General features: G+C 38.0%; 1 protein-coding gene across 1 annotated transcript in view; it reads right to left on the bottom strand.

Moving 5' to 3' along the window:
• Pros1 (protein S) overlaps window positions 1-27,052 on the bottom strand; it is a 70,433-nt gene that overhangs the window by 40,668 nt on the left and 2,713 nt on the right. The window contains exons 2-3 of the mRNA XM_042259472.2: window positions 7,047-7,204; window positions 3,744-3,768 (exon numbers count right to left, since the gene is read on the bottom strand). Of these exons, the coding sequence (XP_042115406.1) occupies window positions 3,744-3,768; window positions 7,047-7,204 (183 nt within the window). The remainder of the gene's footprint in view (window positions 1-3,743; window positions 3,769-7,046; window positions 7,205-27,052) is intronic.

The raw sequence follows: 27,052 nt of genomic DNA, 5'->3' as shown, positions 1-27,052 counted from the left end.
TGGATTTTCTTTTTTCCTTATTAAGAAATTTTCTGCTCACTCTACAAACCACCCACAGATCCCCTCCTCTTCCTTCCTCCCACCCTCCAGCCCTCCCTCCCAAACCACTCCACATCCCCTAAATCAAGGTCTCCCATGGGGAATCAGCAGAGCCCAGCACACTGAGCTGAGGCAGGTCCAAGCCCCTTCCCACTGTACCAAGGCTGCACAAGGCGTCACACCACAGGCACCGGGCGTGTATTTTATTATCTGTCTGTCTGTCTGTCTGTCTGCCTGCCTATCTATCTATCTATCTATCTATCTATCTATCTATCTATCTATCTATCTATCTATCTATCGTGTGTGCGCGCGTGCGTGTGTCTGTGTGTGCATGTGTGTGTTTAGGAGTTATACCCAAGGTCTTGTGTATGTCTGGGAAGAACTCTACCAATGAGATACATCTCCAACCCTAAAATAATGATTTCTAATATTTACATTTAGGTCAAAGTTTACCATTCTGCAGAAAACTTTTTCTCCATGAACAAAGTCATCTAATTTTCCAGGTGACATTTTCCATTGTCTATGTAGATGGTAAACTTATTTATCCTATTTCCTCAGGGAAAAAAAAAAAGAGTTTGAATTATGTTATTCGGGTGTATAGCTCAGTGGCAGAGTACTACCTAGCACATGCAAGGCCTGAGTTCAATCTCCAGCAGTTCAAAATAAATTTATTTCAAAAAAAGTTTTTAAGTTTGATTTTATAAGTTTACATATAAACATGTTTGTATAATAAAACTACATTTTAATGAATTTGTTGAAAACATTATGTTTTTTATTTCTTGAAGCAAACTAATTACATCAATTATTTCCATGTATGCAATAAATATCAGTGAACCCAGGGTATTTCTACTCCAAATTGAATGTTGTAAGGGCAGCAGATGGCACAGGTAACTGGATAAAGTACTTCAATTTTAACTCTAATTTGCTGAATAACCTTCTGTCCTTATAAGAAAAGCCCAGCATAAGTTATGGATGGTTAAACTACTACTATCTTTATTGTGAACAGAATTATACAGTGTATTTTTTTCTAAATAGAACCATTGCCCCTATGCCCATCCAGTAACTAAATGTGTAACTTTGGAAAGGGATTTTCTTTTTCTTTACCAACAGTGGAACTCACTACTTATACATACAATACTACATATAAAATTTCAATCAAAAGCATTTTTGTTCCATCTGATGATTTAAATAATAACACCTTATATTAGAAGAAAAATGGGCAATAAATCTATTATTAATCTCCTTAAAATTCAAGAGCTCTGAAACTAAAAAATATAGTGATATTCTGCACATAGAAAATAGAAACCCCTTAAAATAGTTTTTTAAAAAAACACACAAAACCAATAACAACACCACAAAAAAGAAAAAGAAAAAAAGAAAAGCAAGAACATAGAATCCAATGAGTTGTGTAGCCAGCTAACGTTTACTCTGAAGCTGGAGCCCACATCTCGGATTCTGAGTTTTGTTTTGTACTTTAGTCTTCTATCATGCTGCCAAGGAAGCTAGGGCAACAGAAGAGAAAGATGGATGGATCCAGAAAAGAAAAAAAATTAGAAAAGAAAAAAAAAGAGAAAAGTTGTTATTTAAGGAACCTCTCCCAAACACATAGTTCTACATTAAAACATTATTTATCCTTATTCAAATATACTCTGATCAAAGATTTTAGACTATTGCTCCTGCAAAAACACTACATCATTACATGGCCCTAAGAAACAAGGTTAAGATAACCTTACAGTTTTAGTAGCTAAGTAATGTCTCATTTTATAATAAAAATATTTTATTTTTATTCTCCAAATATGAGAGGCTGGAATAGCTTGATGACCTATCCTTTTTCAATAACTTCAGTAATGTAAATCCTTGGCTTTTGTTTTAGAAAGTAGTGACTCATTATGTATACAAAAATAGAGATCCTTTCATGGATGAATGCTTTTCCATTCTCTACCATTTAAAATGTAAAAGCAAAGGGTTTTTCAAAACCTTGTTGCAATTCATATATGCAGGCGCAAGTAACACCACCTTCCAATTACTGTTCATGGTGTGCTCTTGCAAGAAAATATTCAACATTAGTGTTAATAGCTAGAGAAGCAAAGAAAGGACTTGGCCTTACCACCCTGAATGCATCCCATCTCATCTCATCATGGAAGTTAAGAGGGATCCAGCCTGGTTAAAACGTGGAAGAAAGAAAGGAAGAGAAAGAAGCAAGCAGAAACTGCACATTACAAGAGAAAAATGAAGAGAACAAAAACGAAATACATTTTAATAAGAGCTTTGGAAACATGCTGAAAACCCATTTATAGAGATGATAAATGAGCTCATAGAGCTTGGGGAGCTAAGTTCTTCCTGTGCTCCAGACGAGATACTGTAGAACTGGTTGATGTCTTACAGTTGGTAACACAATGTACTAGAGTGTTGTATAATATAGTCAAGCACCCAAGCTCAGCAAGTGCTATAAATATGGGATCCTAACCATCATGTACACTAAGAACTGTGGAAGAGCAATTGAGGACCTGTTTCTAAAACAAGATCTTGTACCCAATGGTCTTTGATTTTTAACCTACTAATTGTCCTGAAAGATAAATATAAATCCATAACATTATTTCAATATAAGATTTCCAAAGGTGTAAATATAAATATTCTTCTTCTCAAAATGTTCCTGGAATTTCTCCGAGTACACAGAGAGCAATGTGTGTGTGTGTGTGTGTGTGTGTGTGTGTGTAAATAAATAAACAAACTCTTTAACTACACTCTAATTTGAGGATAAATGAGTATAATGACTTCAGCATTTATAAGACTATAGTAATAATAACATCAGAGTTCATTTCTATATTTTTCCAAAGATTTGCTTTTTATTCCTAGTTGGTTAGAGGTAAGAATGGAATGAAAACAAGCATAGATAAGGAGTACTCAGCAAGAAAGGAGGAAAAAAGCATCTGTTGCAAACATGGATAATCACCTAAGAAACAGATGCACAAATTAGACCCCAGTGTGACCATTTGGAAACAGAAATGACACTCCCAAACAATATTAATACCAAACATCTCTACATTTTCTTTAAGAAAACAAACTTTGTTACTTTGAAGTAGTATTATTTGAAGTCATTTGTCTCAGTCATGGTTTCTATTGCTGTAAAGAGACACCATGATCACTGTAACTCTTATAAACGACAACATTTAATTGTGGTGGCTTGCTTAAAGTTTCAGAGGTTCAGTCCATTGTCATCATGGCAGAACTTGAGTGTACATGTACTACATTATTGGCAGCCCAGAATCCATAACAGCATGACTATTGCTGGGATACTAATGGGAGTGATGAGATGATGTAACAAAGAGGGGAGCTATGAATGACTTCTACAAATGGCTGGGTGACAACTGTGTACTATTTGATGAGCTTAGATATCTTTTATTTCTTGAAAGATAGCCCATGAATACATATTTGTGCATAATGTCTGAGTGCCTGAATATAATTGGCCTCAGCCTAAAGACACTTTAGAAGAAAGACATGGAAATCTGAAAGTTAAAGTGCAACATAATAAAAAGCCATTCTAAATTAGTGTACATGACTTTAAATACAAGAGCATCCTACCTCTTACATCTTCTCAAGGATGATAAAAGAGTATTGGATGGGTTTGGGGCAGAGAGAAGTTTGAACATATCTAAATTCCCTTCAATTTTCAAGATTTTATATTACAGATACTTAAAACTTACCCAAATATCTTGGATAAAAATAATCCTAGAAAGAAAATTAAAAAAAAAAGATATATTAGCAAACTCAAATTTCATTACAGAGTTAAAAATTAATTTTCTAGTTAATTATAGACCAATCTCCCTCATGAACATTGATGCAAAAATACTCAATAAAATATTGGCAAACCAACTCCAAGAACACATCAAAAAAATTATCCACTATGATAAAGTAGGCTTCACCCCATAGATGCAAGGATGGTTTAACATACGAAAATCTGTAGTTTTTATATTATATTAATGTGAAAATAAACTACATGTTATGTGTTTTCACAATTCTAATTTTCCTATATGAAAATACTTCAAGAATATAGATAGATAGATAGCCAATAATTATGTATATATGTATGTATGTATGTATAGTGGTCAATTATTGGCTATCTATCTATTCTTATAATACTACTTAACAATTAAATAACATCTTTAAAGCTTCTAATTTGAGCTTGTTGTACTTAAGATGGTAAATATAACAATATATGCCCTCTTTTATAATCCCTTAGTTTTTTTCATGGTGATTAAACATCAATTTAATACACTTTTTTTTTTAATAGGGTCTCTCTACATAGCTCTAGCTACCTTGGAACTCACTATGTAGATCAGGTCCACCTCAAACTCAGAGACCCACCTTCCTCTGCATCTGAGTGATGGGATTAAAGGTGTGCACCACCACATCCAGCCTTCATTTGACACATCTGATGTCATGATGATTCTCTACAATGGAGTCAACAATGAAATAATTTGAAGGGAACTGAATACTTACCTGGTGCATGCAATGCACATGTAATAAAACACCTTCCTTATATATTGGTGGGTACCAAAATAATAATTGCCACATGGATGAAGGAATGTATTTTATGAAGGGGGTAATTTTTATGAAATTCTGACAGTAAACTCATAATGTAGCTAATATTTAGCATAAATAACACAAGTATATTTCATACAGAAACAAAATTTCTGCACAAAAAAATTATTCACAGTTCTGGCTCAGTCAGAGGTGAGCCTGGCTTTTTCCAACTTGAAGTCCTCACTCTTTCATCCTATCACATATAAACTTGTCCAGCAGGTTTGTACTGACTTATGAGAAAGGAGTCTGACACTGCATCATTCAGAACAGTGTTGTTTATGGCAGAAACGAGGGCAAGACAATAAAGAGCAACAGATGGGGTTCAAAGAGCGGTGAAATGGTGATGACATGAATATCAGCGACAGTGAAGAGGTAAACAATGGGGTTAACTCCGGGAATAATGGACTAAGGACATACTTGAGGGAGATGGACAGGGAGCGGCTGGGATCTGTCAACAAAACCAATGATAGTGAAAGTGAAGAAACATGTCTGTATTTTCCTTCGCCACCTTCTTCCCCCTTCCCTCCTGTGTTCTATCTTCCCTCCCTATTACCCTTTCAAGGCTGACCTCTAAGAACATATCTACAGTGCAGAAATAGACACTCAAGCATTTATGGATGATATTAACTGTGTGGCATGAGTACTCAAAGCAATCTATCAAAAACACTGAGTAGATGAGGTGGACAGGCAAAATAAAAATGGAAGACTTGATCACTATTAGAGGGAGGTGGTATGTTGAGGTTTATGATATTGTTCTTTCTACTTTTTTAAAATTTCCATTAAGGTAAGGAATATATGAATTTATCTAATACATACCATATTCTTGCATATTATGGAAGTTTGTATGTATATTCCTTTTAAGTATGGAAATTTAAAACATGGAATATATATATATATGTAAAATCCTATACAATAAGTGTACTATATTGTGTAGGATAGAAAATTTTGTATCATTAATGTCTGTGTTGGCTAATTTTATGTCACCTTGACACAAGCTAGAATCATCTGAGGGGAGGGAACCTCAATTGAGAAAATGCCTCCATAAAATAGTGTTGTAGGTAGACCTGTAGGGAGTTTTCTTAATTAGTGATTGATGGGGGAGGGCCCAGCAGATTTTAGGTGATGGTACCCTTGGTATGGTGGCTGTGGGTTCCATAAGAAAGCAAGCTGAGCAAGCCATGAGGAGCAGGCCAATAATCAGCACTCCTCCATAGCCTCTGCAGCAGCTCCTGCCTCCAGGTTCCCGCCTGGTTTGAGCTCCTACTTCAGCTTCCCTCAATGGACTGTAATTCAGGATAATAAGCCAAATAAATAAACCCTTCCCTCCCTAAGTTGCTTTTTTTTTTTTAAATCAAGGTATTTTAACACATTTCTGTCCCAATTCTGGACAGATTAAAAATTAATTGTTGTGTATTTGGGGAAATTTCTCCTTTGAACCTATCAGAACATGTAGGGTTAAAAAGAGGGGCAAACCCAGCCACAGAGAACACAAGTAGCTACAGTTTGGGACAAATTTTCTAACTTAGCTGTTGTCATGGTGCTGGGAGCTGTGACAGAGGCATGGGAGGAGCTTGATCTACGGCTTCTCCCTCTTTTACTCCAGATTGCATAAGTCAGCTAAGGTAAAATATGTGAGGAAACCCTGAAGGGTGTGACAGTTAGACTCACAACGTCATGTTTACACCACTTCTTGAAGATGTTAATGCTACTCCTGCTAGCCACAGGCATGCTATAGATCACCCTCTCCTAAATCAATAAGTCCCATGTTGCTGTCTTTATGGTTATATTTGAAGGGTGGGCAACTTGGAAATTTTTATACACTAAAGATTATTGCTGATTATCAGTGGCCTCAGGAAACTTTATGAAGGTTACAGAATAACATACACTCTGCATACATAACACTGTAATAAGTGATCTCGGGTAGGTGGCCCGATTTCTAGAGCTTCTTAATGATAAACGGCAAGGTTGTGCATGGTGGTGTATACCAGCCTATAATCACAGTACTTGGGAGGCTGAAGAAGAGGCAGGAGGATAGTGAGTTCCATCGTACTTCGAGCTACAGAGTAAGAGACTCTCTCAAATACAATCAAACAATCAACCAAAACAAAATATATAAAAAGCACAGTCACTTAACACTTCACACGCATCCGCTCTTGAACCCACAATGCTACCAAATTTTGATCAGGATAATAAAATAGTTACAAATCAAAAAGTCAATACTAGTTGTTGATAATGAGACTTAAGGGAAATCCTAGTTTGGCCAGAGCACCTGTCCTTGGCAGTCTGCCTGAAATGACAGTGGTAACACAAATGATCTGCAAAAGCATCAGCTTTCAAATGCAACCAAGGAAACTCAAGCTGGCAACGTTCCTACTGTAAATGTGTATCTAAGTGTGCACTTGACAGTTTCCAGGAATTCTTACCGTTTCTGGATTGTTTTCAAAGACCTCCCTGGCTTCCTCTTTATTGCAGAGTTCTTCAATGCATTCTCTTTCTAGATTGCCCTTTTTAGTTTCTTCAAGCAAGGCATTTGCACGGCGCTTCCTCACCAGGATTTGTGAAGCATGTTCTTTTGACAAAACTGTAGAAAACGTAAACTTACATAAATAAAAGTTTTCATTTTTCCTCTAATATATATAATCTTACTAAACAATAAACACTGAAATAATTTTCTGCATGACATTTAAAATTGATATAATTTTAAAATACATAGATCTGTAAACCCTTTGGTTAAGAATTCCACCAGCAAACTCGGTGCACACCTATTTATGCAGCTAGCTACAGCTGTTTTATGTGAGCTACACTAATTATCCAGCTCATGCTTGAGGCCCAACATGCTAGATAGTATTCAGTGTGTTTTTTTCTTAACTATAGCTACACCATGATAAAATGAGGTGCCCAAAACCAGAGATACTTTTAAAGCAGGAGTAACCAATGTTCTCAATTTTAATGTAAAACTTTTGGAATTTCTATAGACATAGAGAAATCCAGATGTGAAGTCCAATTAGCCATGTGAGAGCTAACAGCTAAGTTTGGGGGAAACTACTAAAGTGTATGGAATAGAAAATAGCAACCAGAGTTTTAAAGTCATTTTTGAAAATTAAAAAAGCCAGTAATAAAACGATACATTTGCAAGGTCTTATACAAAATCACTGAATACAAACAGTACAAAGAAAATAATATAAATATTTTTATAAGAACAAAAATTAGAAACACTACAGATATATGAGGAGGGATAGCTTAAAAAATAATAAGCTGTAATACCTGTACTGAGGAATATCATGGAACTTTTAAAAGAAAACACGCAGGTAAATACCTCCAACATAAAAGTTCAAATGCAAATTTTAGAATGCTATTCCCTCAGTATAAACTTTTATATAGACACACACACACACACACACACACAAGTTATGTGAACAAACATATGTAAAAGAATTTGAAAATATTCTTAAACTGCCAGTTGTAGCTGGAAGATTTCCTGTGTCCCGGCCGGCCAGCAGTCAGGACAAATCTCTCCTACTCGCATCCCCAAGTAAACACACAGAGACTTATAATAATTAAAATTGGCCATTAGCTCAGGCTTTCCACTGACTAGCTCGTACATTTAAACTCAGCCCATTTCTGTTAATCTATATGTTGCCACGTATTCCGTGGCTTTCCCTGTGTGTCACTACATGCTGTTCCCTGGTATTTCCCCTACCTTCTTCCAGCCTCTCCCTTTGAATTTCCCACCTGCCTCTAAGCTGCCTTGCCATAGGCCAAACGGCTTTATTTATCAACCAATCAGAGAAACACATATTCACAGCATACAGAAAGACGATCCCCCATCAGCCAATAGCAATTATATTTGAAGAAAATAATGAAAAAATGTGAACTTTTATATAATATTTGTATGTTGGATGGAGTATAGTTTTTAATGAAAAAATTTAAAAGCATAAAGTCTTTAAATATTTTTTAGATTTTATGCATAAATAATCCTTTTTACTATAAAGAGGAGTAAGTCTATAAACAGATAAGTTTATTTCATGTCCATCTCTCATCACTTATAACAAACAATAGATACTCAAAATATTGACAAAAGAAGGGGGTAAAAGGAAAAGGACTGATCAATAAGCAATTTACCTGAACAACCGAAACTCAGAAGTGAGCTATGTTAAGGGAAAAGCAGGATGCATGTGATCTGACTAGGGGAGGGGGAAAACAGGGGCACTTCTTATTAGGCATGGGGGAGACAAATACAGAGGGAGAAATAACAGTAAGGATATCTGAAAAGGTCATAAGTAATCATAACTACTTAAAAGCTATATTACATAAAACTATATTGCATATAAAACTATGACATTCATGTATTTAATCATATACAGTTTAAATGAAATTTACTCATCTTGGCTGCCAATGTTCCTTCTAATAGCCAAAGACCAACTAACAAAAAACAAACAAACAACAACAAAAACAAAAACAGCATCAGGTATGAGAAAGCTCTCCATTGAATTATTGGTCAGGGTTGTCCAAGAAACTCCCATAACATTACAGGTTATTGGTATGACCCTTGTTTGGTCCCCAGAGATGGAAGTTAAGTCCCCATTGCTGAAGACACCTTGCAATTTAGACACAGGGCCCAGAGACTCCTGAACTGGAACTGATATGAATTCTTCCTCTTGGAGGATGAGCTTTTAGGAAACAGAAGGCGCCATGCAAGCTTCCAAAGAAGGGAAGCAAGCAACAGTCCTACCCCGCCATGATGACTATGCGACACAACAGCAACTACCATGGTAGGATAGCCCGAAGAGTAGAAGAGTGTGACACACAGACCTTAGCGGTAACCAACAGCTCTTTAATTGGACTTAAGGCTTGTCCACAAGAAAGAAACAAAGCCTGGTACTGGAAACCTAGCCAACTATCCAGTGCTAGCAAAGTCATGGATCTTGGAAGAGACGATAACCACCACTTTACTAATCAGCATAATCCCTAACTTCATTCTAAATATTTGTCCTTATACCCACAGACAGTCTTCATCCCTCATCAAAGAAAGTGGTTGTTGCAACACATAGAGCCCATTACAGAAAACCACAAACAATCAAAATGCAGACATGTGGAGCCTAGGTCCAATGGATACACCCACAAAACAACTTCAGGATCTAAGGATCAGGCAACATTGTGAAAAGGTGTGCAAAGATTGTAACAGCCAGAGGATCAAGGAGTTAGCTGTGAGACTGTGTCACCTAGCAATGTCAAAAGTTACATCTATAAAATCTCATTAATATGGCTACCTAAACATAAGCTGAACAAGGACCTCATCAGACATGCCAAAGTGGACAGGGGAAATATTGGAGGGTCTAGAGGGAGGGGCCCAGGGTAAATGATGTTATTACATTATATCTCACAAAAAGGAAGTAATGAAAATAAGTGCAATAAGTAATGCTGCTTTAGGTCTCTTATTTTCCAATACAAAAATGTAAATGCAATGGCTAAGACAACAGTTTGGGTTGTATTTGTAACTCTTGTGTCTTTCCATTTCATCACCACTCTTTAAAAGACAAAGATTCAAACAAAGCTTTGTGTGCATAAAGGATAACGATGAGTGTGCTACCTGATAAATGGTAGCACTGTCAATAATTTGTATCCTACATGAGCAGCTACTTGTAATAAATATAACAAAACAATATGGAATTCCTGAACTTCAAAGCAAATATATAATTCTGAGGAACACAGTACTATTTTTACAGAACAATGAAAATGTTGGCTCAATAACAACAACAACAACAAAAATCAAGGTTCAATACTTTAAAAGACATACTATTCACTTCCCAGCAATTCTTCCATCAAGAATACTAAGCTTATGAACCACGCCGCAAGATGACTCAGTGGGTAAGAGCACTGTATACGTAGGTCTGATCTGATTTGACCTGACTTTGACCACAAGAATCTACATAAAGGTAGAAGGAAAGAAGCAACTCCACAAAGCTTGTACTCTGGCCTCCATATGTGTACCATGGCATGCTCACATAAACACACACACACACACACACACACACACACACACACACACACACACATCATAAACACTCACATATACACACAATCATAATATTTTTTTAAAAAAGAACACTAATCTCGGGCTCAGGAAATATCACAGAAGATGGGGGCAAAAATAGTCTAAGAGTCTAACCTTGGGGAGAAGGGCTGTAAAATGCTGTCTTAGGAGCATGACATGACCATGCCACTCATGAATTTACAGCAAAAGGAGTTGCCAATGGACAACCTTGTTCTATGTGACAATCCAAGGCGAACAACTGACAATTTGAGCTGTGCCCACTTTCAAAAAAAATCACAACTGGGCTTGTGAACTGTAGAGGGGCTTGGGGAATTTCCATACCCCCTCTTGCAATTCTGTAATTCTGCCCAAATTGCACTTGGTCTTGGGGAAGAGCTAGAGTATAAAACTGGGAGAAGGGGTGAGCCTCCACCTATGAGGCTACAGGAAAGCTAGTAAAGACTTTCTGGTGCAGCCTTTGTGGGGAGGTGGTGACATTCACAGTACTGTGGGTACTCTGCTCTTAGTGAGGCTGATACATTTATTGGTTCCCCCAATGAACTTTGGTGGAATCATGCCTCTGTTTGTCCTTAGAATTTTAAGAGGAAGAGGGATAGACATTGTTTAAGCCTGCCAGGAATAAGGAATTTTTGCAATAGATCTACATAGGACTGAGCCCTTAGATATTCAGCAATAGATGCAGATGGAGCTCACTGAACCACCCTGACCAGGGGAGCTTTGGGTAGCCACGAAGAAGAAGAAGTCATTGTTTTCAATGCTGAGGGTACTCATGATGCTTGAGTACAAAGCTCCTCATCCATGTTCACATGAGCAGCCCTAGTTAAACCCAGTGAATGACAAAGAGAAGTAAAAAAAGACATGAAAGTGGAATGGAGACGTGCTGGGAGAAAGGAGAGAGGCTGTTTGTGGAAGTGAGAGGAAGTTAAGAGAAGATGGGGGGTGAGTGTAACCAACATGTATTATATATGAAACTATGGAAGAATAAATTAATTTAAAAATACTAAATTAAGCAATGAAGATTTTGATATTAATAATTATAGAAGTACATAGTTGAAGTATTTTCCCAGAAACTTCCAAGTCTTTCCATCCCAAACCTACTCAACAGTCAGGAGCAGCTGACAGGTGAAGGAGCATCCAACTTCTCGAAAGGCTCACATAAAGCTCTTTCAGTCTAGCAAAGATAACTGTCAATTCCTTCTTCTAAAAACTTGCTTCTCTTTTAGGTTTGCCTTCTGTTCCTTTCCCTGAGTCCTTTTTATTGGGCATCCTAAGAATGAAAAACTGCTCATGAAAGAATGTGTATGAGAGAAGACTCTTGGCAGTGTTCATATCTCTGTCTGTGATCCAGTGTTGGATGGAAATGCCTTTCACTAGAAAAACAGAACAGCCACTTGACACTGCAACATTGTACTTCTCATGGCTTGAGTAGTTGAAATGCATGTTTTCCTTGAAGCTTATGAAAAACAAAACTGCATTAGCACACGCTAGTCTTGAGTCAACAATGATGACTGGATGTGAAAATTTTCATTAACAATGATTAGATTTCAACTATAAATATTTTCATTTCTTTTCATAAATATTTCATGAGAGTTCTATTTGGCAGTGTGGAGTATGTTTTGAAAATGTGGCTTTTGCAGGAATTAAGAAAAATCCAAAGATAGACATTCTTAAGTAGGCTTTTCATCCCTTTAAATTATTACCAAATTTCAGGAAAGCTCTCACAGCTTTCATAATGTAATGTTGTGTTTATATGTATCTTATGTTTTAATCTTGTCAGAGACAGTATTCTCTTTGAATGAAGGGTGTTGTACTTGTTTTTCTCTAAGTTTTACATCTTATTTAATATTTTGGTTTTTGTTGCTGAAAAGCATTTCTTCTCATATAACTGTACTAATGATAAGACAATTGTAAAAGAACTATTCTGGAAATGTAAGCCATATGTTAGGGCTTCAAAAAACTAAACCATAAAAAAGTTGATGATAAACGTTTTTCAAGGATTAGAGATCACAAGATAGGTTTGAGTTAGGATTTGAATCTGGGATGTGAGGAAGAAATGCAAAGAAGAAATAATTATAGGTGATATATGCAAAGGTGATGGCCAATTATTTTAACAGAGGAGTGAAGCTGGCTCTTTTTTTTTTTTTTTTTTAAATAGATGAGCCATTGGTGTCATTTAAAATGTGACCACTGACCTTTACTCTGGAACAATTCAGTGAGTGAATGAGCAGAGAAACAATGTCTGGACTGTTTATCTACAGCAGAAGTGAAGTGGCCATCTCCCGACTCCAAGATTTAATTACTACTTTAGTTTCCAGCCCCTATTCTAGAGGGAAACAGAATAAATCACTGTCGTTGTCTTCTCTAGATGGGAGCCTTTGATTTCACCAGGGAGAGATGAAGCAGTACAAGGTTAGTTATCTACTCCCAAATGGCAAACTTGTCACCCAGGAAAAAAAAGGGGGGGATAAAACAAAGCAACACCAAAAATATTATTTTGTCCATGTCTTTAGTTGAGAGACAAATGAAGATACTTTAGTTGAAGAGATTTGAAGTTCTTAAGGTCTGACAGAAAGTTTCTCTAAGCCTTGCTGTTCTCCCAACTGCTATGCTATGACTCTGTGAAGTTACAGCAGGAGCCCCTTGGATGGCCCCAGTAGATAGCTGCACAGTCGGCTCCCCCGGCACTCTGATTTCCTGCCCACTGGGAACACCAAAACACGACCGAATTTGACGTCATGTACCAAGGAGTGAACGCAAGAAAAATATTTTGTCTTTGTTCTCTTTGGCCTATTTTATTAAAATGCCATTAGTACTATTAGTTCACTGGCCTGTGTCTGTGCTTCTGTCTGGACAAATAAAGGGCTGACTGTTTGGGGACATCAAAGTCAACACTGAAGAGCTGGCCTCATTCCGTAACGTTCCGCTCCTTGCAGCCTCCCACAGATCTCTGAAATCAACAAGTATGAAGTGTGCTTAGAGGCTTGCAGGGGCCTGGGGTACTGCTCAGAGATGGAGCACGCACTTCACAGTGCTAAATCCTCCTGGGTCCTTTCTCCAGATCAGCTAATTAAAGAGAACTTCGACTTAATGTGCAATTTATGAGCTCTGGATTTGATCAGAATACATACACAAAAAGAGAGTATAAAAAAAAAAAAAGAACTACAGTATTCAGTGGATTCCCCCTCAACATATTATTGAACTTTCAAAGTACACACATGCAAGTAAGGTTTTGGAATACTGACTGATCATCCACTAGATGTTTACAATTCAATATCATTTCTATCAGCCTCTCAGAATTCCCTGTGGAATGGTCAAAGGCTAATATAAGTAACATAGAATCAAATGACAACTTACTAGGGAAATAAGGGAAAAAAAAGGATTTTGATGAAGATTCAGAAAGGAAATCCAGTGCAGGCCTATCCCCTTAACACTTGGAAATAGAGGCAGGATCACAAGTTTGGGCCAGCCTCAGCTATATATTGATATCCTATCTCGAATAAAATAAAATGAAGAAAAAAAATACCAACAAAACTGGCTTGATTTGGAAAAACAGATAATTCACAGAACTTTAAAAAAAGAGCTTCGGAAGGTAGTGAACATCATTAAAATGATTCAAGGTAATACATTCATGGGGGGGGTCAAATTTACAACCAAATAAAAATTTAAAAACTACAATGAAATTATCAAAACAGAAAATTGCTAAAAAAAAAATTAAAAACATTTTCTGAAACCTAAAATAAAATTTCAAAGCCAGAATATTCAGAGATCAAAATCATAAAGGATTCATTCTGTAGACTTCCAAGAAGACAGGATACAGGATAGAGGGAAGGAAGCCATCATATAAATACAAAAGAGGCACTGGGTTGTAGTTCAGGTGCAGTGCTAATAATATGATATGATATAATATAATATGATATGATGTGATATAATATAATATAATAAAATATAATATAGAGACATCTCCAGAACTGATGAGAAACACTATACTTCATATAAAGACAGCAACTAGATAAAAGATAGTAAGCTAAAGACATAATATGATAATCTAATCAAGACATAATAAGAATAAGCATTAAATCTGGGCATGGTGATAAATGCTTCCCAACCACTCGAGAGGTTGAGGCAGGGGAATCATGGATTTGAGGTCAACCTGGACAACATAGTAAAACTTTCTTTCCTCAGAAAAGAAACTATAACCATCAAATTATTTAAATGACTTTTCAAAATAACAAAGCAGTTGGGTTCTGTCTGTCCTCTTTCAGACAAGGGCCCTGCAGATAAGCATATCCTCAGCTTTGTGTCTACATATTTTAGCACAATGTGGTGGCACATGCCTTTAATCCCAACACCCAGATGGCACAAGCAGACTGATCTTTGAGTTTGAAGCCAGTCTGGTCTACAGAGTGAGTTCTGGGACAGGCAGGACTACACAAAGAAACCCGGTCTCAGGGAAGGAAGAAAAGAAGAAGAAGAAGGAGGAGGAGGAGGAGGAGGAGGAGGAGGAGGAGGAGGAGGAGGAGGAGGAGGAGGAGAAGGAGAAGGAGAAGAAGAGAAGAGGAAGAAGAGGAAGAAGAAGAATTGTATAAGCAAAAACAAATTGTCCTGGTAATAACATGAATGATTATCAGGGACATCCAAAGAAGACTGAAAATCAATTAGTGTTGAGGAGAATATTCTAAAAGTTCTAGACAGAAAATAATTCTTTTAAAAAAAATCCTAAATGATATGTCTTCTAAATCCCTCCTCTCAAGGCTCATGGATCTATGAGAAATTGTAGGTGAAAAGTTTGTAAGAGCCAGAGGTAATGGATGACTCCAAAGAAACCGTGTCTTCCAGACACGACTGGACTGAGGTACATAAACTCACAGACACTGTGGCAGCATGCTCAGTATCTGCACTGACTCAAGCCCGAGAAGGTCCCAGCACTGAGATACAGGGAAGTAGACAAGAGGGTCCCATCCCTAAGGAGCTATCTGCAGTTGATACCAGCCGGCAAAAGGAGCGTCAGTTTCCTCCAATGGAGTGTCACCAAGTATATCAAACACACTCGAGGGCAGGCCTTGTGCCCAGAAGTAGAAGTCCAACAATAAGCCGGGCAGTGGTGGCGCACGCCTTTAATCCCAGCACTCAGGAGGCAGAGGCAGGCGGATCTTTGTGAGTTCAAGGCCAGCCTGGTCTACAAAGCGAGTTCCAGGAAAGGCACAAAACTACACAGAGAAACCCTGTCTTGAAAAAGCAAAAAAAAAAAAAAAAAAAAGTCGAACAATAATTAATTCCATGGGTTTTTGGTTTGTCTGGTGTGTGTGTGTGTGTGTGTGTGTGTGTGTGTGTGTGTGTGTGTGTTTGGACACTTTTTGCTTTATTGGTCTTTTGCTTATTTGTTCTGATTTTCATTTTTGTGAGTTTTTGAGAGAGAAAGTTGAGTGAGTAGGGATGTTTTTAGTTCTGGGAGGAGTTCGTGGAAGAGCAAACAATCAAACTGCATGAAACTTTTTTTCAAATAAAATATAGAAAAAACTCAGCACCTTTTTCTAACACAAATAAAAATCAGACCCAAAATATGAGTGGAGTGGCAACATAATGTCAGCAGAAATATTAGTATTAAATAATAACTTAAGCAACACATGTTGGAGGTCATTACTGAAAAAACATGGTAGAGTTGGAGATATGACTTGGTGGTAGAGTATTCGCTGAGCACTCATGTGACCCTTAGTTTGATCCAGAGCAACACACAACACACAAATACACACATACACATACAGACTACACACACACACACACACACACACACACACACACACAGATACTGACACCATAAAACATTACAAGATATAAATATGTCATGTAATAATTCTTAATATGTCATATAATAATTCTTAACAGGAAAGGCAAATATTTTAAGAGATACACCACCCAAATTAATCTGTAATTTTGATGTAATTTCACTTAAAACCCTAACTTCTGTAGACTTTTACAAATTGTTCATTAAGCCCACTTTATAGAGTTTCATGTAGCCCAGGCCAACCTCAAACTCACTATGTAGTTAAAGATGGACTTAAGCCCCTGTTCCTCCCCACTCCTTCCCTTAACTCCTGGGGTCAGAGATTAGTGGTATGTACGGCCCCTGGCTTACGGACCAGCATCTTTAAATTGCACTGGAAAAATAGGTGGTCACTAACCAGGAGCCTCTGGAATTGCTGGCCATTGTCTCTCAAGTCCCAGTCAGTAGCAGTGCTAAAAATGATTTTCACTAATACCTAAGCTGGGCAGACATGAGTGGTCCCATGCTGGAGCAGTTGAGATCCTGCTGCCTGCTTCCAAACCTGACAGCTAGCCACTCAAGTTCACTCCTGTCATTCAATCATCTGCCAAGGGATGTCACTTATTTTTTATAAAAGTGTGGGTTTTCTACTGTTTTACCACAGGATTTAGCAGGGTTTTCCTGTGTTTATATTTTATTGAATTGGGGGAGTCCTTTATAACTCAAATCCAAATAAAAAAGGGACACCATATAAACATAGATTTGGCTTATAAATACTAAAATGTCTGTTCACCAAAACCAGAAAAACAAAACTAAACAAACCCCAAGGATGTGGGGAAAAGGTCTTTCAGGGAGGAGGAGAGGATGACAAGGTGGGATGATAAGACAAGCTGGTCCTGGGGCAGGGGTAACAGTAATCAGAATGCTTTATATACATGTGTGAAATTGTCAAAGAATACATTTAATAAACGTTATAAGAAAACCAAGGCACAAACTAGATAAAAGAATAAAAAGGGATTAAAAGTTTTAACACACACATAGAATCTATAAATCCATAAGAAAAATACCCCACTAGAAAAAGAATGAACTGAAACATCAAACTTCAAAATAGATAACACAGGACCAATACAAATATGAAAAAAAAAACTTGAATGCAAATGTTATCAGAATTACAGAGCCTCCCCAGGAAGTAGATAAGCAGAAAGGGTACATTACCAAGTATCACAGAATAGTGATCCAAAAACTCTAATCTTTTCAAGTTTTTCTTAAGAATTTTGGACAAGTCTAAAAGTCAATCTAAGATTCTACTCCTTCACTTCCCCCAAAAGTTGTCTCCTCCCATTTTTCAATTACTGCATTTACAAAGATTTTTTTTAAGTTGGCAAAGTTGAAAGCATTATCAACTTTTCAAAGCAGATTTCCAAGGAACTATTTCATAATATGTATCTGAAACCTTCCAAACAGACATACTATTTAGACGTTCAGCTTGCAATTCTAGGAAATTAAGTCAGTGAAATTAATATAGTCATATCCAAAGAAATATTATGAATATGTGGCCCTCAATATCATTGAGATAGGCAAATGGTAGGAAACATGCTAAATATTCTCAAATACTGCTCTGGTTATATAATTATTATAAACACAAACTAAGAATATTTGTGTGTTTTAAAGGGTGGTATGTGGTATAGTTCATTGTATCTAAGACAAGGATCATTTAACATTTTTATTTTTATATTTAATTACTTGTATGCATGTGTATCTGAAAGTTTTTCTGTGTCCCCCCTGGCCTGGGGTCAGGACAAATCTGTCACCCACAGTCCCGCAGCCTTTTATAAAATAATCACACAGAGGCTTAATATTAATTAAAACTGCTCGGCCATTAGCCCAGGCTCACTACTGGCTAGATCTTATATTTAAAACTCAGCCCATTTCTCTTAATCTATATGTTGCCACGTGTTCTGTGGCTTTATCTGTGTGCCATTACATGCTGCTCCCTGGATGGTGGGTTGGTGTCTCCTGACTCAGCCTTTCTCTTCCCAGAATTCTCTTTGTCTGCCTATCCTGCCTATACCTCCTGCCTGGCTATTGGCTAATCAGCTTTTTATTTATCAGCCAATCAGAGCAACACATTCACAGCATACAGAACATCCCACCAAATGCATGTGTGTTTGTGTGTAGGTATGTGAAAGACCAGAGATGTCACATCCTTTGGAGCTGGAGTTAAATGAAGTTACTAGCCATCTGACGTGGGGGCTGGGAACCGAACTCTAGTTCTCTGCGTGACCAGTACCTCCTCCTAACTGCTCACATCTCTCCAGCCCCATAAAAAAGTATCACTTTTAATGATTAGTATCAAGTCACATATATTAATATCTAAGAATGCACAATGAGAAATTTATAATATAGAACAAATGTTACATTGTCTGTTTAGATATGTTCTCAGTTAGAAACACTTAGATTACTTCCGAGTAATGAGAATTCTCAGCCTAGAAAGGTGCTGCTGGCTGCCAAGCCTGAAGGCCCGAGTTCCTTCTCTCAGATGCACATGGTGAATAGAGAGAACCAACTCCACATGTCCCTTAACCTCTACATGTGTACCATAGGACACACACTCACATAATAAGTAAAATGTAACAAAAAATTGAATTTTCTAAAAACAAGTTTAAACGAGTAAGCTGACTAGGTCTACATGAGACCCTACGCTATTAATGGTGTACTGAGGTTTTTCAAAACAGTTAAGTGAAGATTTTAAATGCTCTCCACACAAAAAATAATGATAAGCACTAAATGCAACTTATGTGCTAATAACCATGAGTTAGTCATTTCATGAGTATACATATATAAAATTCCACATTGTGCTCCCTAAATTAATATGATTGCCAATTAAAAAAAGGAAACCTCAGTAAATCCTACCATCCAAGGGAAAGAAAAGATCTTCAAAACACAGAAGCCCAATCTCTAAGCATGTGTAGACAACAATGAAAATTAGACCCTGAAAGTACTTACAGACACAGCAGGCATACATTTTTGGCCCAGAAAATTTTATTTTTATTTTGTTTTGTTTTATTATTTTCTTTATTGTGATCAAGCTTCACAACATGGGACAAGCTAGTCTGGAGGTCTCAACAATCCTCCTGCCTCAGGTTCCCAGAGAGCTGGAAATTGACAGATATGAACCATAGTGTTCAACTAAAGAAATCACTAAAAATAGATAACAGTCTAGACAATGCCAAAAGTTATTTTTTTAAAGTAGGACTAATAATTATGATTAACAAACAGGCCATCATAAACAATACCAATTACTATTACCAATGGGAGAGCAACAAGAGAGGAGACCAAGTTCTCATTACAAGAATAACTTCTGAATCAGTTGTTTTATTTGTTCATTTTGCCATATTAATATCAACTCAGTGTAATAATTCTAAGTCCCAATCTGGTGTGTATGTTCTAGACATAGTTATCTATTCTGTCTACCACAAATTTTATGCAGATAGCTAAAAGCTTCACACTTGTATGAAAAATTGGCAAAGGTTAATCAGGCAATGGGTACTCATACTTCCCTTAGGTGAAGAAACATTAATTCTAACCTGAAAGAAAAAATGGATCTGACACAGAGAGCTGACAAAGTTCATCGACTATTCCCTGAACTCCCTTGGCTTGGAACTATTGGAACAGTAAGTAAAAGTGAGCCTTGTTACTTCCCCACCGAGACAGAGTACCTCCTCCACTGCTCTCTTTACTGTAAGTATGTTGGAGGTCATCTGTACCAGATGCTGTAAGATGGGAGAGAGTTATACCAAACACACCAGACTTTATGTGATTATCTATGTGCTTTTTCTTTAATCAGAATCCCTGGATTTCTAGAATTAACTAAAGGACATAGCTGCATATTGCTGATATCTGTTACTTTAAAGTTTTATAACCTTCTTGTAGAATAAGATTGGCTACAGAATCATAAAACATTAATTCTCAATTCTCCAAATAATCTTCAAATTTCCAATTCTCAGTGGTTTAGAGTTTATTCCTTAATCCTGAAAAGTCTGTGAAAAAAAAAAAAAGCAGCCACAGGGCCAATGACATGTTTTAGGAGGTAAAGGCACCTGCCACGCAAACCTGACTACCTGAGTTCTAGACCCATGTAAGGACGAGAGGAGAGAATCAACTTCATAGTTGTTCTCTCTCCTCTCTCCTCTCCTCTCCTCTCCTCTCCTCTCCTCTCCTCTCCTCTTCTCTCTCTCTCTCTCTCTCTCTCTCTCTCTCTCTCTCTCTCTCTCTCTCTCTCACACACACACACACACACAATATATAAAAAATAATATTGGTAAGTTGGGGATTTAGCTCAGTGGTAGAGCGCTTGCCTAGCAAGTGCAAGGCCCTAGGTTTGGTCCTCAGCTCTGAATAATAATAATAATAATGATAATAATATTGAAGACAAAAAAAACAGTCACAAATATAAAGATGGTTACACAAGGACTCTGCCATGTGGACTTTTGCACATCAAGGCTCACACTCACAGAAATAAAAACACCAATGTCTCCAGAAGACTAGTATTCTTTAAGGTGTTGAAATCGGACATACTGTAATCAGCAGATTATTGATAAGTGGAAGAACTAAAGTTATTCTGTTGTGAAGGAGTAATGACTTACACCCAGAGACATTTATTCTGAGTTTGGTTTTATTTTATCTGTCATCATTGGTGTTAATAGACTTAATCAATGTCCTATACCCGTACAATATTACCTCTAACTAGGGAATAGTACTAATATTAGTGGGAAATTTTTCACTGATCTTATTATATACCCAAATATTTAGGAGTTAGCTAAATGGAGTGATTGATTGATCCAATATTGAGAACCTAGCTACTACTGTCTAACTAGTTACTAGCTAGGGATGGGGCTTTATTTCCATCTCAACTCTTCCTTCTGGAGAAGGGAGAGTAAGTTCTCAAAGGTGTGGCCCCTGGTAGGCTGACCACACTCCAGTGGATAATCATGCACATAAGAGGGTATGTATAACACAAAATAGATTCCCTTTTTCTTAAACAAACACAAAGTTAGGTGTGTGTGTGGGGGGGGGTCATCCTGGAGGAGCTGGGAGAGGAGTGTAAATATGATCAAAATACATTGCATGAAATTCTCAAAGAACTAATACAATGATTTGTTTGTTTGTTTGTTTGCTTTTGAGACAGAGTCTCTCTGTATGACACTGACTGTCCTGGAATTAGCCATGTAGACCAGGCTGGCCTCAAACCCACAGAGATCTGTCTGCCTCTGCTTCCTGAGTGCTGGGATTAAAGGAAAGTGCCACTACACCTGGTCTAATAAAAATAATTTCTCAAAACATAGTTTAAAATTCTCAAAGAACCTAGAAAAACTTTTAAATGTGTGTGTTTTTTAATGTAATATTCTTTGTTGCACCACCGACAATTTCTAGATACTGCTTCTTCTGGCAGCAGATGGGAGCTGATGCAGAGACCCACAGCCAGATACAACATGGAGAGGGAGTCTAAATTGGAGATCTCTATCAGGTTGCTCCCCTTGGAGCTCAGGAAACCCATTGGCAAAGGAGGAGGAATGATTATAGGAGTCAGAGGCGATGGAGAACACCAGGAGAACATGGCCCACTGAATCAACTGAGCAGGGCTCACCTGGGCTCACAGAAGCTGAACTGGCAAGCACCTGGACTGAAGGGGTCTGCCCCAAGTCCTGTGTATCTGTTATGACTGTTAGTTACCTTGGTGTTCCTAAGGGACTTCTAACAGTAGGAGAGCGGGCGTTTCTCTGACTCTTTTGCCTGCTTTTGGAACTAAAATTTTTTTTCCTCCTATTGGGTTGCCTTGTTCAGCCTCGTTATGAGAGCTTTTGCCTTGTCTTATTGTAACTTGTTTGCTTGTTTTATCTTGGAGGACTACTCTCTTCTGAAGGGAAACAGAGGGGGAGTGCCTCTGGGGAAGAGGAGAGCAGGGGGAGCTAGGAGTGAAAGGAGGAGAGACTGTGGCCTGTGATCAGGGTGTTGAATGAGAAAAGAATATTTTCAATTAAAAAAAAGAGAAGAAAAGCAACAAAACTACGTGTTCCATGACAAAGATTGTGCTGTGGAGATCTCATTGACAAACAGGAGGATCCCAGAGACTCCAGGTGAATAGATAATGTGCTTTAAGTGTATGCAGAAAGCACTGGAAACAGCTGGCACAGACTGCGGGAATGTTAAAAAGCATGTGCACACAGGTCTATTCAATAGCTGTTTTTCTCTAATCTGCTGTTTTTCTTTCTCCTTGTTACTGAAACAGATCATGATATAATTATTAGAAGATTCTAAACTGTCTCCTGGCTATTTTATTGTCAAGGTCTTTTGTCTGTGCAACATCATATTTAACTTGACTCTGTAACATCACAAAATTAAAATGTCTTATTCCCATTGTTAATAGACTTGGAATAAAATCGTAATTCAATGACAATAAAAAGGGTATATACTCTGGGTCAACAATCATTACTAGGTATTGATGTTTTGCTACAGCTAAAAGACTCAGGTCAAGAATGAAGGAGAAAAAGAAGCAGCTGTGGTGTGTTACTGTTTAGTGATGACTGAAGTCCTGCCTTTCAGCTCCTGTGAATATTTACTGATTTGGAAATAGGGTTTTAGCAGATGATCAAATTAAATTGAAGACACGGAGACTATAATCCACCACCAGTAGAGGTATTTCTAAAAAGAAATTTGATGAAGAGACACAAATGTACAGAGCAAAGATGTGAAAGCATAAGAAAGCAAGTGACATCTGAGGCCACCTGTCACTAAGTACAAACGTGGAACACGTTTTCTTTCGTACCTTGCAGAAGCAAGAAACTATGCTATTGGCTTGATTTTAGATGCAGACTCCAGTTTCTTAAGGCTGTAAATACCTTCTGTTTAAGTCATATAACTCAAAGCACCTTTGTTATGATGAGCCTGGGAAACTCATACAGGGATTTGCTCTTAAATTTTTGCTTTGTTTTTCTACAACTAAGTTTGTTATTGTTGTTGTTTTGGTTTTTTGTTGTTGTTGTTTTGGTTTTTGAGACAGGGTTTCTCTGTGTAGCTTTGTGCCTTTCCTGGATCTTGCTCTGTAGACCAGGCTGGCCTTGAACTCACAAAGATCTGCCTGCCTCTGCCTCACGAGTGCTGGGATTAAAGGCGTGCTACAACTAAGTTTTATTCAACCAGAAATTTGGAGACGTAGAAGGAATGCCTTCACAAGAGAACCTACTCTCCTTTCTATCTTATTAAAAGCTAGGAATAATGTATAGTCATTTGATGTTCTTTATTACTTCTGAAAGCAAAAAAAAAAAGTATTGTGCTGAAGTCATAACAGAGAACAAGGTAAAACAGTGTTTTTGCAACATATGAGTCAGGGTTAGGAGGAGCAGAACTCCTCTGGAGTGAATTGATGCATCACCCACAGGTAGGGAGGCATAGAATCAGTAAGTGTAGAATCGCTCTTACAGAAAAGAAACACTGGAAGAATTCCCCCGGGGCAAGAATGATTTAAAAAAAAAAAAATGAAGCCGGGTGGTGGTGGCGCACGCCTTTAATCCCAGCACTCGGGAGGCAGAGGCAGGCGGATCTCTGTGAGTTCGAGGCCAGCCTGGTCTACCAAGTGAGTTCCAGGAAAGGCGCAAAGCTATACAAAGAAACCCTGTCTCGAAAAAACCAAAAAAAAAAAAAAAAATGAGTCATGGTGGCATCATTACCAAGCTCTACTTGCTAAGCAAGAGAGGCTCAGGCAAGCCTTAAAGTCCCTACCTGTTCCATTGTATGCCTTTCTTTGGAAAGAAGGCTATGTATGCATGTTACAGCATAAATAACTACAAGGTAGTTTTTCTTCCATCTACTTTCTGTCTGCTTCAGTAGCCATTCCCTGGGGGAACCATTCCTCTGATGCTCTGTGTGACTGTATGCAAGCTGTCAATCACAGGACTTCAGAGTCAAGCTAAGCCAAAGAAGGAATTGAGCTATCCTAGGAATTTGAGTCCTGTGAGACACATAGGTCTAGAAGGCAGGTAAACTTGGTCATCTGAAGGCAGTCCCTAAAGTAGTGTCACATAGGTTTCACTACATACATCGCCTAAATACTCACGTCTTTGCTTTCCCTATGCATGACTGATCACACAAGGCTACATTCCATACCCTTCCGATCAATCAATGTAACGTTTCCAACCTTCTCTGATTTCTTCCTTGTTATGGTCTAGCCCTTAAATATACCAGAAAAACTCAAGTGTTGAAGGTTATTGTTCCCAAAGCAGCAATGGAGTCTTTGGTATGGGAATGAATGGTGAGAGAGTGTTCTGGATTCATCAATGGATTAACCAATAGGTGGATGCATAGCTTAAATGGATTGCGGGTGGAGTATGAAAAAAGCTTTCCCTTTCGCTTCCTAACATCAGTGAGGTGAGGCAAACAGTGCTTCAGTACTACAGCATCCTTCCATGACTGTAGTCAGGCACAGAAACAAGGTCAAATGACCATAGACTAAAAAGCCTGAAACTATGAACCCAAGTAATTTGATTTTCTCGGGTATTTTTTCACAATAATAGCAAGATGACTTGACACTGGGGTTGGGGCTGTTGCTGTGATTATGAATGATGCAGTTGAAAACATTTGGAAATCATTTGGGGAAGCAGGCTAGAAGGGTGTACAATATTGTAAGTGGAGCTTAACGGGTGATTCTGGAAGAACCTCAGAAGATCAGACTGTTGATCTAACGTGAAGACCATGGTGAGGAGGTTGCAAATGAAAGTGAAGACTGCTTTGGGGACTGGACTAAAGGTCATTTATGCTACATTCTGGCAAAGAACTTGTCTGCATTTTCCCCATATTTTGCAACTGTATGTGAGGGGAGGCTTAGAAATGACACACCAGTTAGCCCTTTGAAAGAAATTCCAAGGCATCTCTGCATCCAGGATGTGGTTTCAGTATTGTTGCTTGATCTCAGCTAGATTTACAATAAGACTCAGGAAGAAAAAAAAATACCAGAGGAAAGACTTGAGGAATTTACTGTTTGACCACCAAAGAAAAGCCTGTAGAGGTAGGCTGATGCCCATGGGGACATTCAAGAGATTAGCATCACTAAAAATAATCCGAGCACTTTGTGCCCGGACAGTTGGGAAGATAATGCCTTGAGGTGATCTCATGAATCTGAAATATCCATCCTTCATGGGCCCAAAGGTGGATAAATGTAAACCTTTCATTTGAGAAGCGCATCCCTGGGTGTTCGGGTCCCACGGCTAAGAAATTATTTCCAACGTTTTTCACTCCATCTTTAGTCATGAAATAACTGAAGAATCCACTGTGGCCATGGTGCAAAGGAGCTGTGGTGGCTACTTGCTATTAGCAGAACTTGGCATCAACCACATGGTACTACTTTTTTTTTAGGTGTAGAATGCAAACGTCCCATTGAGATTTCAAAAGATAATCTAGAAAGGTGGACAGCTTGTATCATGGCTGAGGTTTTGTAAGCAGATCTTGAACGTCCTGAAGCTGTGAAAGTAAAGTCAAAGAAAGACGGGTGGCACCAGGTCAGCAGAGATGCCAGTGACATGGCACACCCATCAAAGGAAGCTGCCAATAGCAAGCCCAGCCTGCCCAAGAGGAGGACCCTAAGGTCTGCAGTCAGTATAGCTGTGGGGGTGGCTTTCAGGGCTCATATCGTAACATCATGTGCCTCGGATGGCAGACATGTCACTATAACACTCAGTGTTTGCCCTTCAAGCTTTCAGCCTTGGTTTGATTCTGCCTCACTGTTTTACAATTCTTCTCGTCGGGAGTAGGAGTGTTTCCCACGTACACTTGCCTATCGGATGGATGCAACTTGTTCTTCTTGAATTGTCAAGTTCGTATCTAAGAATTTCCCTTGAGTCTGAAAAAAACTTGGGAACTTTGGCTTTTGCACCCTGATGGAACTGGTAAAACACAAAGACTCATAAAGCTGGACTAGTGCGTTCTGATGCCTTCTGCCTCGTGAGATTGGCATGAGTCCTTGAGGCCCAGGGATACGGTTATGGTATGGATGTTAAATGTCCTACAAAAGCTCATTCATTAAGTACTTGGTCTCTAAGCAAGCAGTAATCTGAAATGGGCCTTTGAGAGGTCATTAGACCATGAGAGCAGTTGCCCAAAGCTTTGAATTCACAGCTTCGTAGGTTTGGGGTGAGGGGTTGCATCATAGAAATGAGCTTTCTTTTGGTTTCCTTGATGCTACATCTATCGCCATATTGTTCTGCCTTAACACACGCCTCCCTAAGTGCCCATGAATGGCAACCTCAAAAACCATGAGTCAAAATAAACCCTTCCTTTCCTTTTAGTTGATTGTCTCATGTATTTTGTCAGAATGACTAAACCTGGCTAAGACATTCCTGCTTTCCTTTAGTGCACAAGATTCATTATTGCTACTCTCAGATAAAGAATACATACACGTTTATATGTATGCATGCATGTATATATATATATATGTGTATATATATATATATATATATATGTATGAATACCAGTTTGTTTATTATCTGAAGTATACAATTCTGTACCTGGGCCTCAAAGGTTATGCCCATCTCACAATGCACTTAATATTTAATGTATACAAC

This window comes from Peromyscus maniculatus, chromosome 12 (genome assembly GCF_049852395.1).
Source record: "Peromyscus maniculatus bairdii isolate BWxNUB_F1_BW_parent chromosome 12, HU_Pman_BW_mat_3.1, whole genome shotgun sequence".
Classification (NCBI taxonomy): Eukaryota; Metazoa; Chordata; class Mammalia; order Rodentia; family Cricetidae; genus Peromyscus; species Peromyscus maniculatus.
The sequence above is the reverse complement of the archived record's forward strand: the minus strand, read 5'-3'. Positions and strand labels throughout refer to the sequence as shown.